This window comes from Pavona decussata, unplaced genomic scaffold (assembly GCF_977016875.1).
Source record: "Pavona decussata unplaced genomic scaffold, jaPavDecu1.1 SCAFFOLD_109, whole genome shotgun sequence".
NCBI lineage: Eukaryota > Metazoa > Cnidaria > Anthozoa > Scleractinia > Agariciidae > Pavona > Pavona decussata.
Genome location: NW_028145523.1, coordinates 584,444 through 598,684, shown reverse-complemented (window position 1 = coordinate 598,684; position 14,241 = coordinate 584,444). Strand labels below are relative to the sequence as shown.

Here is a 14,241-nt window from a genome sequence, read left to right as displayed (position 1 = left end):
CTAAATGCATTCCTCCTATTAACCATGCCCAAACCAAATACCGATGCAGAGTCCGACGAAAATTAAGTTATTTCGCGTACTGTCGATACTTTACGTGCACGCTCTAACCCCTCCACTCCCCTCCCACCACCCCTTGGCCTTGCTAAACTGGAACTTCAAAAACAAAAACAAACAAACAAAACGACAAGCAAAGAAATATCCCAATGAACGACGCCTGATTAACTTCATTAGAGAACCAGTTAGGATAATCACCGTTTTCATTGGCGCTTCCTTCGTTATTAGCTTGAAGTCCCTAATGAAGTTCATAGTGGGAGATTCATATAAAGAAAGACCAGTATATGGTGCGCATGCAACGAGCTCCACAACAAACAACCATTTAGTTTACAACGCTTGCAAAACAACAACAACAGTAACAACAACATCGTTTATTATCAACATCTCATTGGCATAGTGGTATCAGTTTCAGCGATGAAAGATATCAACGTCAAAAGAAAATATCTACAGAAACCAATACAAAAGTGCAACGAAAAATATCAAATATAATTTATTTGTAACAAGAATAACAATCAAACTAACTGAACGATATCAGCGAAATTCACAACAACTGCAACTGCAGCAGAACATCAACGAGAAAGAAACAAAGTAACAACGTTTAAATAAAAACTGCAACGGCGCAGTTGTTCTTCAAGAAATTTACAATCCAAAGTATTTCCATAAAATCCGTATCGGCGTGATTGGCCGTCTTTGTCACGCAATTTTCTCACTCCGTATAGCCACGAAAAAAAAAAAAACGTGTCAAAGTTGATTTGGTTCATCTTGTTCTGTTGACTGCGTGCGCGCGTCTTTTACTTCCTTGAGGTGATGCTACACATAACGATTTGCAACGATGATTTTTAGTTCAACAATGTCGGCTGAAAATTGATGACACGTTACATGGGGAAGCGGAAGATTTTCCGGCCAACTGTCGAACGTCAGCACATGGCAAGTTTTTAGAGCTGATTCAAAACCTGGCAACGTGGAAGCACCGTACAAATTACACTGAAAACCATCTGCGAACCCATCGGCATGAATATAACTTTTTGCGCAACGTCGTTGCGCTAAAAATCGTCATTGCGAATCGACGTCCTGCTGCGTAAAAAAAATCGTCGAATGAACGGCTGTGACACTGTGTTCACAGTTAACTTGCATGGTTAAAATTTAATTACACAACTCTGGTGAAGTAGAATCAAGTGATCCCTGTCATTTCAATACATCCAACAAGAACAATATCGCCAGCTGTTTAAGAGCAAAACGTCTCTTTTGAAGTACATACAGTGTATGCTCCAAACTCTCTAGTGGTAGAAGTACTTCAACACATTCTTTCCGCTTCAAGTAGGCGTTGTTTGTGCCTCTGTAGTTCCTAAATCAAAAACGAAAACTCTTTAAAATGAACATGAATGGAAGGTCTTTCCACGCCGTTTTTTCTTAGCTACAAATGGTGATTGTTGCTTAATTTGAGAGTTCTTTCATAGCCAAGTTTTTAGATCCAATACCTTAACATTCTGTCAAAAATTCAATAATTCCAAAAGACTTTCTTTGATTGACGTCCACCAACTTTATCCGCCTCGTTTGAAGGCGGTGGGTCACGCGCGTGTTATTGTTGTCCGACGTAAACAATGAAATGCTTTACAAACCTCTGTCAGTTCTGAGAGAGTTATCGTGTGATCCTTGTTTGGAAAGTTCAACTGAAAATGACGAAGCAAAAAATGTCATCATAAAAAAAGTAGGAAAAAAACGTAAATCCGTGAAATTGTTATTTCAAGAAAAAAACATGTAAGATAGAGTTTAACCCACCGTTTCAACTATATTCTCAAACAGCTTCATATCCTGAGCTTTGCTGCACTGCTGGAAAAAAGACGAACAAGAAACTTGCTGTAACGTAACATACGGTTCTGACGCGCACAGCTCAGGAAGTGCAACAAAAATGAAGATAAATAAGACAGCTGAGAATGATGTATTATTCAGTAATGACACAGGCAAACTAGGAATAACAAATATCGAGGGCTCCTATCAGGAGTCGAACCTAAGACCTTTCGATTACTAGTTCGAATGCTCTACAACTGAGCTACAGGAGACTCGTGGGAGCTAAGGCCATTAAACTAGATTCATGGGACAAACATCCTGCATACTGCTAGGATTGGAATGTAAGACAGCTGTCGCAAAAAAACAGCTTCGAGCGAGTGTTCACACCAAAAACAACAACTTCAATCTTACCGGGTTGTTGAAAGGATAAAAGCCCAGCCTTCCTCTAAACTGCCCATCCACGTCCTCCACTAAGAAACTCTCAAGGTTTACACACCCATGGCAAACGTTGTTTGTATGCAGTGCATGTAGGCCTTCAAAGACATCTCTTAACACGCGAGCTACGTCCTGCAAACGTGCAAAGGATGCTGTACTGCAGTCCACAAAAAAAAAACTATTTACTGAAGTAATTAACGCTACGCTCTGGCATCTACCTGGAATACCTTTGTTAATACCCTACTACACATATCCACTCGGTGCCTAAAAGTAGCCGCTAATCATAATCAATTGTTATTAATATTTTTTTTCGGTTATCAGCTGTTAGTAATTACTCAGGTGATTATAGAGATTCTGTTGATCTATTGCGTCATATCCTGCTATAATCACCTCGCGCGAGGTGATTATAGCAGGAACACTAACTTTCAAAATGGCCGCTTAGCTATTTGTTGAGATTTCTGAAAAAGAAGTAAGTAGGATGAAAGAAAATGCAATTCCGAAAGGCACTAAAGATGCAGCTAAGTCCGAGGTGATACTTTTCGAAGGCAAGAGATGAAAATTTTGCTAATTGTAATAAAAAAAAAACCCTTGTAAATTGCATGTTGTCGATCTCGATGACTTAAAATGAAGACAACGACTTACGTTAAATTCGAGCAAGATTTTCTTTACTAACAGAATGATTTCACAAACAAAACGAGTTTAAGACAGAATTTGAAAGCACGGAAGTAAACAAGATGAATAAATGTCTCTGTAAGTTTACGTTTCAGTGAAGAGAAAAGAAAAGTAGTTTGTTGTCGGTTCGAGCAACTCTCGACCACCATCTTAAGTCACCGCCTCACAACAAAATATTTCATCTGTGACAACCGTGTACTTGTTTAGTGAAGCCAACAAATGACTTAATTCCTACCTGAAGCAGCTTATCTTCGAGGGCAATTTATAAACGTGCGTTAACCGGCGAAGCCATCATGTCAACAAGAAATTGTGCAATAAAATGCTATCGCTAACACTTGTGATCCCGGCTCGAATTTTACACCAAACAGCCTGGTTTATCTCTATCTATTTTGGTAAACGGGTCGGAGAAACCCAACATTCATTCACAGAAGTCAGTGCTTCGTCTCAATGAAGCGGCAGTTAAAGAATACTGACATTCTGCTTGAGGCCGTGTGCAGTTTATCGATTGCGCATGTGATTTCGATTGAGCATGTGATCGGCAGACTGCGCGTCTCTGTTCATTGACGCGTGACGATTTGAAACAAGCAAACAAAATCGACATTTTTCGGACGGTACTTGTTTTTCAGGTTTTTCTCTGATAATCACCTGAGTAATTATACTAAAACAATTATTCGCCTCAGGCTCAGTAAATATTGGTGAATATTCCCCTCGACGAATATTCACCAATATTTACTTCGCCTTCAGCGAATAATTGTTAATTAACGTAACTCGATATCTGGCAGTCTTGCTTAAGCTTTCCACCTGAAAACAGCCCATTTTTCAATACCTTTTCACATCTAGGTTTTACTCGATATCATGGCAAAGCAAACATATTTTAAAAGCTTGTGTAACAACGAGAATGGCAAAAGGAAGAAAAATCAGTTCCTAAACTAAAAGGCTGACACTTAATGCTCATCACGGAATTCTACCATCCGTTTGCAGAAACAGAAAAAGTCACACCAGGCATGCTTAAAGTTTTAATGACACAGTTCAGAGACTACAGAAGACCCAAACAAAAACACCCCGTTTCAATGAGGTTAAGACTAAATTATCTTTCAAAGAACAATCTTAACTAGCTTACCTCGGATGAACACTCGCTAGATGCTAGCCATTCTTCAACCTTCATCAATAGAGGCATTTGAACAAATGCCCTGTTTCCCTATCGGAGAACAGCAACGAAGGCAAAGAATTGTAATCATTTCAATAAACAAAAGAACAAGCACAAACGGAAACGCGGAATTATGGTGAAAAAAAAGTCATTCCCAACGTTTTGCCTCAGCAATGGTCTCCGAGTCTCCACGAGTCTTTACTATCCTATACATTATAACAGATCTGTTAAGAGTATGTTAGACCGGTCCAACGTACACACATCCAAACTGGTTGTGTTTTAGATTTTTGGTGCATGTGTGGTGTGCATTTGCTATCTTGTTGACTTGTTGCAGGTTATTGTGAATGAATCAGTGGACGAGAATTTTGTCGGCCGATGAAGAAAATGTCAGAAGTTCTCAATTAGATGCATTCAGCGCAGCTAGCCATAAAGTCACGGTAAATTTAAAATACCTGTTCTGAATAGTGCTTCAGAAAAAAACTTGCACAAGATTAAATTCAAGATTCCAAGACGACGTCAATACTGTACACTACGAAATTGAAGTTTTAGAAACACTAATATTTCGAAATTTTAATAGAGCAATCTCTACTCTACTCTACTCTACTTGTATGTCGTGGTGAATAAATAAATAAATAAATAAATAAATAAATAAATAAATAAATAAACAAATAAATAAATAAATAAATAAATAAAATACTCATTCACATAGCTTTAGCTCTTAGCTTTAACGATTAGTAGGAATCATGGCCAAGCCAAACATCTTGGTAACTTGGCCGTAGGAGCAGAAAAGAAGGCGCTGCCTTGCAGTTTGTGATTTTACTATCGTATTTTACAGCAAGGACATATCTTATTGAAATTATGAACAGCATCTAACATTGTAGTTTACGTAGCAGTTAAATCTACCAAATACCTTAACGAAGAACGCCTGGAGCGGAACCAGAAAGGGATTATTAACCCTGCTGAAGTTAATAGCTCTGTTCTGCAGTGTTACACTGTCACCCATCTCTCTATCCAAACTAAGTTCCTATAGAGTAAAACAACAGTACAATCACTAGTACAACCAGACGACAGTACAGGGGTAAACCCGTAACAGTCTGAATATTCCAAGATCCAAGAGTTCTTTCTTTGAGAGGATTCTTGAACTTATTACTGCAAATTTGATCTCACTACTTGTATCCATAATCTTCTCTCTGTTTATACTTGTGTTTAAAAGTTAATCTGCCATTTGATTGACGAAAAGTTGAATTCAAGGTAATGGTGCTCAACAAAAGAAAGGAAAATCCAAAGCTGTGTATTAACGTTTCCTCAAAAGGTTATTTGATGTTGACGCTGGGCTGAAACAAAAATGGAATTGGACCAAACCTTGTAAAGCATAAATAAAGCCCAGTTACACTCATTAGGCCAACTTATTGGAGTCTAACTTGGCCCCTGGCTTAGAACAATCAGTAGGCCTCTAAATCTGTTTATAAGTGGTTTATAGATTTCTAGTATGGAACGCCCGGCAAGCCTTCTTGTTACCGTCGGTAGTAGGCATTAGGGAGCTTAAGCAACGACGACGGCAACGGCAACAAGAACGCGGCAAAACAATAGGTTGAATGAGCAAAAACAATTTGCCGTCCGCTGCAAAACAACAACGTGAAATGACTACATTTAAGGTTTTGTGGAGAATGTCAACGGACGACGGCCGTGAATTAATCATTTCCTTTTTACGTTGTACGCCACTCCTACCAATTTGGTTCCTGGATAGTTCGCCATTTTTGTCACATCGCGCAGAATGCCTGGACTTCATGAATAATTCATAGCCACTGAAGCGGCAAATTCGAATGCGATCGCGCTTTGAAGAGCTATAAATTAGAGAAGAATGGGCCGAAACTAGGCAACTAGGGTTCACAAAATTCACTTTCTCGAGTCTCAGAAATGATAATCTCAAGGCTCACGCACGGCTTCTTGAAAATCAAGGATTAGTCTACAATTTGCACTAAAAAAGAATGAAATTGAGAAAGTAGAAGTTTTATGTTTTTCCACTTGAATATACAGTAAAATTTGCAAATTTTCGTATAGACAGTCATTTTGGAGAACTATTTTCGGAAAACTAACATATCTACTAGACTTTCACGCACGGCAAATGGCAGACGAGTCTTTCCTTGAAAAGAATCCGTTTTAATTTCGAAAATTGGTCACGAGGAACCTTTATGTTTTTCAGTTTGAAAATTGTTGGTCGTAGTTTTATTTGAAAATGGCGCGTTCAGAGCTGGCGAGCTATTGTTTTCACCCCAGACATGAATAACAATCCATGTCAAATGAAACAATGCCTATTGTTGAAAACCACTCTGCATGAAACTTGAAAATTGAAAATTTGAACGAGTTGAAATAATCGCGAAGTAGCACAAATGAAATATAGTTATATTTTCAGGTGAAGCTTTCGTTGCCGTTGCCGTCGTCGTTGCTTAAGCTCCCTAATGTTTAGATATGACCGTTAGCAAAATTGGCTTAGAACGTGGTTTTGTTAAACACCGTCTAAACTGTCTTTTAATAACTGGCCCACTAAGCCTGTTTTTTTTTTTGTTTTTTTTTTTGTTGTTTTTTTTTTTTGCGCCTTTTTTGTAGGAAACATCACTTAAAAACTTAAAGTTATCAACGATTAAATTTTATATTTGTTCAAGCCCGTTCGAAGAAGTGTTTAGAAGCTGAATACGCCGGGACTGCGTTCAAGTTCTAAAAGAGAAAGGATAATTCACCGGCGTCCTGCATTCACTGTTTACCTTAGAACCTTAATCTGTGTGGCCATTTCAACATCCTAAGATGAAAAGAAATGCATCAAAATACTGAGCCACTATTTCGATTTTGCTTTCTGTTCTTCTCATTGCCGTTGCCGTTCTTGTCGCCGTCGTCACAGCATATGTTTCCTGTGAATAACATGACGGTATACCTTTAATATGCAAGGTCTTCCAGCAAACTCCGTGTTGATAACAGAGCACTTGTCGTAACTAAGGTATGGAACAGAATCATGGCGTGGATAATGTTCCAATTCCCTTCCTGGTTTCACCAGCCCATTTGACTCCTGTATAACGGAATAACAACTATTAGGCTAGTACCAACAAATTGGCTAATTTCACACTAGAAGAATGACACAAGATCATAGTTAATTGAGGGACTGGTTATGAAACTTTGCCATGAAAACAATAGTGCTGCAATTTATGTCGGAAGGGCCACGATAGTGCACAATCCTTTGTTTGAATGTTCACACCACAATTAAATATCTTGACACGAACGTTTCCATTGGTCAGTTGCTCCAACACATTTCAAAATTAATTTGTCGACTGAGCACTGTCAATGCCAAAAATGCTAACAAAAACATATAACAAAGAAATTTGTCAGGCTTCATAACCATTGCCTTTTAATTAACTATGAGGAACAGGTCATTTTAGCGCGGAAACGAAATGGCTACAATATGGACGTAAAGTCGTTTGATTTTAAGTATGAGATCGTCTTATTAAATAAAGACCCAGTCCACTGAAAATGAAATCCCACAACTTTTACTTCTGTCTTAGACGACTTGTTCGTCCACAAACGCTATTTGCCTACTAAACTGAAAACGACCGATGTATCTTCATCTGAGTAAAGTGTCGAAAGTTGGTTAAACAGAAGACGACAGTGATGTGCTGGAACTATAATTCCTGCAAATCATCGGTCTTCGCTATGCCATATAATGTTAGCCGCCTCTTTGCGCTAAGAGACAGCTACATTTCAGGGCACTGTAGTTTATAGATTTGTCGACGCGAGACTAAGCCTTCTCATCTGTCTGTGTAGGCATCTATTCTGGGCAGTTTGTTTGAAATGTATTCTAGCACCATGCAAAAATAAACTGATTGATTTGAATGACACTATTTTTTAATTTCATTGAACATAATGCGACTTCTTACGGTACGTAGAGAACTGATATTAAGAGGTAAATACATATAGAAAGCTACCCTAACCAGCCACTTAACTCACTAAGCAGGGAAGCGTATTCAAATAATGACCCATAAGGAGCAATCACGTGACACTCCATAGGGACCCATAGTAGTGTAGGGGGGAACTTAATGGAATAGGGCCCTCATTACGGAGACAATAGCACAATTTCGATATATTAAAATTCAGCCTGAAACAATAACATCACTTTGAGGCTCTGGGGAATAAATTGTAGAGTTTATTTGGGTTAATTCCTAGGAGCCTCGCAGTGAAGTTTATTGTTTTAGGCTGAATTTTAATATATCGAAATTGGGCTATTTTAAAGGGGAGCGCTTAAAAGAAATCATTACCATACTCACCAAATATTCTGAAATTCCCAGTTCTGGGTGAGCTATAGGAAGTTCAGGAAAGTGTTCTGATGCCGACTTAGCCAAATCAGCCTAGTAAAGGAGACAAAAGCATCAGGTCCGGTTGTTCGATGCTAAATCCCCATTAAAAATAAACCGAGGTTTTCATCTCGCTCGTTAAAAATGTTTTTAAAGCTAATTTTAATATTGAAGAAAACGACAAAACTTTTAAGTTTACAAACATGTTTCGATAGAGACTTCTGTCATCTTCAATTGGTTAATATACAGAGCGTTGGAAGTTGAATTTATAATAAGTAGACAAAAATGCTAATTATGATAAATGGTGACAACAAAATGAACATGAAACGTGACAATGTGAGAATTATAAGGGTAATTTCAAGCTAATGGTAAAGAAACGTCTAAGTCAAAACTATGCGACAAAAATCTTTTTGAAGAATCTTCATCAACTGGTAATTAAACTTGAATCAAAATTCATGTTAACCCAGGATTAGCTTTGTCGGGCTTTCAACAACAAGGCCCTCGCCTGGGTTTCAGGGCTTATCCTAGAAATTGGTCTATGATAACTTCGTAGATCCGCTTTGTAGGTTTTAAAGGATCCACTTTCACAAAAGAAACCGAAGGCAACTATTTTTTCTTCTGATACACAAATTAAGATCTGGTTTGTAGCTAGTCAACTTCAAACGATTTCAAATGATCACGGTACAAAAAGATATTCAAACGTCTTATCTCTTTGTAATAGGATCATATTCTTCCTTAGCAAAATTCTGTGCCCCACATTGGATAGGTCATTTCAGCGTATTTTATGCACGCTCCTTTCCCTATTTTCAAATTTCTGTTAACTACACCCACTAAACATCTTTGTTTCATGTCATTTAAACTCTTTTTACGCGATAGGCCCTATGAGCAAATTAAGACTCACATTCATGTATTGGCGCTAACTAATGTTGCATGCAGTCATCATAAAATATTTACATAAGGAGGGTACAGATTTACCAAACATTCACTTTCTTCCTCAAAACTTTCGTGAAGATGTAGGTAGATGTCTGAAATGTCACTCTCCACCTATAAACAAACCACAGTATTTTCCCAGTTAAAGGTCGCACCAAAGAAGTTACAACACGGCACATGAAAAAGTGGTGAGGAGACTTAAAAGAAACTAGAAAGCTTACATGTTATTTGGCCTCAGCCTAAGTATGATTATAGTATGACTACATGGCGAGATAATCAAAGGACGCAAAGTCAAAAGGACGCAAAGTCGATAGCAAAAAGATACGCCAGGAGATTTAGATTCATCGTAAGGGAACCAATCACATTCTCATCAAAGTAAATACCTTTTGGAGTTCTTCAGGACTTTCCAGCTCATCACCCTGAACATGAAAACAAAAGCAAAGGGGCAAAAATGATCAAATTAGAGCAGGCACTGTGGGGTTTGAAGGGTCAACCGAGTTCTCTCCCTGAACACTTTCAACCAACCTCTTCCAAGTCTTTTTTGTCTGCCAGCCTGTGACGTAGCCTTGAGCGCAGACTTTTGATAACTCTTCTTACTTCACCAATCTTCTTCACATCAGGTTTAGATCCAAGCCAAGGAATTATATCGGCCTGTGGTAACAAGTACAGCAAATAATACGATGAACAAATATATTTTAAAGCAAGGAATGAAAATGATGATATAAATTCAACTACATCATGTAAACCACTTGACCACAGTTCACTTATTAAGAACTCTGAGATATGGCAACTACTGACTGTGGTTGGACACCTCGCACTTACAAAGGTGGAGTCAAGAGTATGTAAAAGTGTTTCAGAATCGAAAACAATATTCTTCCCTCTGGGCATAAAGGAGGGTGGGGTGAGGGGGGGAGGGGACAGTTCCCTTGCATCAACCATTGGGTGAGTGGGAGGTCATGGTTCAACTCCCAATTTGGATTCTGTTTTCCTTCCTTTTCTTCAGTTTTTTTCTCTTTCAACTCACACATCCAAGCATTTTCTGGTAAAATCACTTTGGAAGTGAAAGAGAAGAAATTCAAAAATTGATAAAAGAGAGAAAATCGCAGTATATGCAAAGATAAGCAGTTGCAAGACAAACAATCAGTGATTAACACAGTACTCTTACAGTTAACTGTACATTAAACCAACCTGAAGGTTTTTGTACTTTGTCACCAAGTGGTCTCTAATAAAAGATTCAGAAAACAACAATCATATACAAATATGGTTACTGCAGTGCAAATGCTACTCAAAACTAAGTTTAAATAGTTATTCAAACATTACACTACAGCTGTACATCTATACAAGATAACATTATACATGTATGCTAATATGATACAAGCAATGGTTTACGTTTCTTGTCCTGCAAGAGCTGAATCAACTTAAGTTATGCTTTTATATTTCTTTTCTTATTTAATGTAACTTCATGTACCATCTTGCCAAACAATAAATAAATAAATAAACAAATATGTACAGTGTATGCATTTTGTCGCTGCACTGTTTTGAGGTAGAAATAACTGCATTGCAAGGAAAACTGGGCAAGTTTCCTATTCACTTTGGTAAAAAACACCACTTAATCCTCTCTAAACTGAAGCCCTTCCATCAATGAATGTACTTCTATTTTACCTCAGTGCTTGAATATCTGCCATTTCTCTTCTATGTTCAGCAGTGAGAGCTGTCTTTGCCAAATCAGCTATCTGCTTTGCTTGTTTATCCTCTGATATCTGAAAACAATAACAGCCAAAATAAAAAATAAAAAATTCAATGTGGGATTCTATCAAAAATTCAGACAAAAGTTGTGGAATTCTTTGAATGTTCCAAAGATGAAATTGGGAACATTTCCCCACAACACTTTATTCGCCAGCATTTTATCCCTCCAGCTAGTAATCAGTGGGAGTTTGCTCAATAATGTTTCACTATATTCAAACTCCCATGAAACTGAAACTGTAAATGACAGAAATTGCATTTGCTTGATCAAATCTTCATGCTGTTCTCCCAAGAAAATCGACAAAATTCCCCCTAATGATTTTTCTTCTCTGCATTTGAGGCCTAAAAAAAATGAAATTTCACTTCCGGCGAGATACAACTCTGCACAAGATGGGAAACTGGAGATAGAAAACCTGTGAGATCCAACATTCTAAGATTCTAGGATTTTTCTAAAGAATGTCCATTAACAATCTCCTCGGGGGAGACACTTCCACTCATCTATACTTTTTGGAGTGAAAAGGTCAAAGCTAAAGAAATGAATCTAACTGTGAAAAGGATACCACACAGAATACAGAACCTTATGTTGTACCTTGGACTTGTCTATCTCTTCTTGTGCGGCAGAGGACAAGGCAGCAATCATATCATCAAGGTCACCAAATGCTATGTGCTTATCACCTGCATCACTACTGTCTGTTGACAACTTCAGCACCTGTTGGCAGTCAACAAAATGAACCAAAACGAAAATGCCATTTCAGAATTATTAAAAGAACAGTAATTAACATGATGTTCCCTGGAAATTAACTTCCTCATCACACAACATCATATAGCCCTTCAAAACTCAAATGGGCCATTTTTGTGATCAGTGGTAAGCTCAGTTTCTTTTATTAAGAGGAAAACTTGCACCAGCAAGGCCTACGGTTCCAAAACCAATCACTCACTGAGAAGAAACAGCAACAAAAAGTGAGAATGGCCAGTTGTATAAATAGTCGTACAGACTGTGAGCACTGACAAGACGGATGTTTGTACCATGGTGTACAGTTAAACCCCACACTATCATTGAAAACTTTCCATTTTCCTTGGGAGTCTTAAGGTAGCTGGGGTATAATAATTTATTTATTGTAATATGTAGATGATTGCTATTTTAGACCCATTTAAACAGTTTCAACATTTGACCAACATTCATTCAACAAAAGTGAATGGACGTTGGGCAATGTTGGACAAATGTTGAATGGAGTGTTCAAACGGCTTCAACACCATTTAACATTTTCAAGTGCAAAGGACACGTCAAATCAATGTTGAATGAAGTTTAAACCAATTTAAATTTGATTCAACACGTTTTCAACAAGCTTTCAACAATGTTGAACGACCTGTTCAAATCTCCCTTTTAATGAATAGAAAACTTTTGTTAAGAAAATTAAAAACTACGAGAGAATTCACAAAGCCTTACCGACTGCAAACTTGCCAATGCTGTAGTGATGGCATCTGTACACTCATTAACCTTCTTTCTGACTTCTGTGACATCTTGTTGGCTTTTTTCCTACAAGAATCAAGATTAAAAGTAGAGGAAGTTATATGGTTCAGTCCATAAGTTATGTTGATCATTTAAATTTGCACAGTACCTTGCAAACCTGCCTTCCTTTAAAGTACATGTACAGTCAAACCCTGTTGTTACGGACATGGGACCAGAAAAAGTGTCCATATTACAGTGTCCTTATTAAGCGGGTTAATTTTAAGGAGAATGTGTGGAGAAGGGGGACCAAGAAAACTGTCTGTAATAACAAGTGTCCATATTAAGCGGGTGTCCATAAAACGGGGTTTCACTGTACTTGACAGTTCAATTATGTGCATGGTCATAAAAAAAAACTGGCTTTAAAATAAGCCAGTGCAGATTTGCCCCTGAACCTTAGTTTGCTTAGAATAGCTTAGAATGGTTATCTAACAACATTAGGCTTTTGTTCATAATAAATATTGAAGAGCTCTGGGCATAACAGAACTACAGAGCCTTTTTGATTACATTTCGTCGTTTGTTTTGGCTCAGTTTTGCCGATTTTTTGCATATTTTTTGTGACCCTCATTTCCTTTACAAAATGTTGTCCCGCCCTCTCTTCGCTTTTTTGTTGTTCATTTGCTGTTAAAAAACCCATGATTATGGGGAAGATTTGTTTTCATCACAAAACGAAGTGCAAAGCAATGGATAAAACATAAAAGGCAACATTTGCTGAAGGGATTGAAGGAAGGCCACATTAAAGAAACTGGTGAATCAGACTCAAAACAACAAAAAGAAATCTATGAAGCAATATAGGTTGAATTATCCTCTCAGCCCTTCAACTGAATTGCACACATATGAAAAATACATAAAAATACCAGGAAGATATATCAATCACATGTCGCAAGATAGTATTTGTCAACTTGCCCAAAAGGGACATAATTTTTTATGTTAAAACCAGGGTTAGGATGACCTAGGAATAGTGCTGGGTTATAAATTTTGGTTCATGGTTTTATAATACAGATTGGCATAAATCTCTTTCATCCTAACATTTGGCCGCTTTCAAATTCTTCCTTAAATAAAGCAATGGAAATGCTTTCAAGAAGTGAAACAGGGACCTAGGTTAAGTTTTAATCCTAAAGCTCAGGTTGACAATTGACGCACACATATTAACACTGCAGCCATAGATACAAGTTCAGAGAAAAGCATCAATGTTAATATCATTCATACTAGCCACTCCTCATAAGCTTGAACAGCTCCATCAAGACCTGGGTCTGCATTGCAGCAGTCTGCAGCTTTTAAAAACATAAACATATGGTCTCCATCAGCTTAGGCAAACATTTACACAGCAAAGAAGACACCCTCCAAACCAATTTATTCTCATGAGGTACATGTAGGGGTATTAGTTTCTAAAGAACTGTGGCGCTGTGTCGGTGGGGGAGTGGTAACAAATATTTAGTTGAGAAAACCAACTACTGTAGTCATTATTCTCATGAGGCTATCACTTTAGCACTGCAGAGTAACAAACTATGCACTGTACCAGAGTAAGTTGGGATTGAATAACAAAGTTCAACTTAATGGTTTGAAACAGTAGCAAAAGACAAAGAAAATAATGGACAGGTTTTATGTAAAGTGAACAGTGAAAGAAG

General features: G+C 37.7%; 1 protein-coding gene across 6 annotated transcripts in view; it reads right to left on the bottom strand.

Moving 5' to 3' along the window:
* Positions 1 to 410: 410 nt before the first annotated feature.
* LOC146470904 (serine/threonine-protein kinase 31-like) overlaps positions 411 to 14,241 on the bottom strand; it is a 101,161-nt gene continuing 87,330 nt past the window's right edge. For 2 of the 6 annotated variants that reach the window (XM_085121398.1, XM_085121396.1), the window contains exons 19-34: positions 13,823 to 13,890; positions 12,554 to 12,643; positions 11,684 to 11,815; positions 11,026 to 11,123; positions 10,552 to 10,585; positions 9,889 to 10,014; positions 9,747 to 9,782; positions 9,409 to 9,477; positions 8,407 to 8,487; positions 7,026 to 7,157; positions 5,007 to 5,120; positions 4,070 to 4,147; positions 2,254 to 2,409; positions 1,834 to 1,884; positions 1,674 to 1,724; positions 411 to 1,399 (exon numbers count right to left, since the gene is read on the bottom strand). In XM_085121398.1, coding sequence (XP_084977524.1) covers positions 1,349 to 1,399; positions 1,674 to 1,724; positions 1,834 to 1,884; positions 2,254 to 2,409; positions 4,070 to 4,147; positions 5,007 to 5,120; positions 7,026 to 7,157; positions 8,407 to 8,487; positions 9,409 to 9,477; positions 9,747 to 9,782; positions 9,889 to 10,014; positions 10,552 to 10,585; positions 11,026 to 11,123; positions 11,684 to 11,815; positions 12,554 to 12,643; positions 13,823 to 13,890 — 1,367 coding nt within the window. In that variant the 3' untranslated portion in view covers positions 411 to 1,348. The remainder of the gene's footprint in view (positions 1,400 to 1,673; positions 1,725 to 1,833; positions 1,885 to 2,253; positions 2,410 to 4,069; positions 4,148 to 5,006; positions 5,121 to 7,025; positions 7,158 to 8,406; positions 8,488 to 9,408; positions 9,478 to 9,746; positions 9,783 to 9,888; positions 10,015 to 10,551; positions 10,586 to 11,025; positions 11,124 to 11,683; positions 11,816 to 12,553; positions 12,644 to 13,822; positions 13,891 to 14,241) is intronic. The other 4 variants (XM_085121400.1, XM_085121401.1, XM_085121399.1 and 1 more) reach the window with 4 other exon arrangements.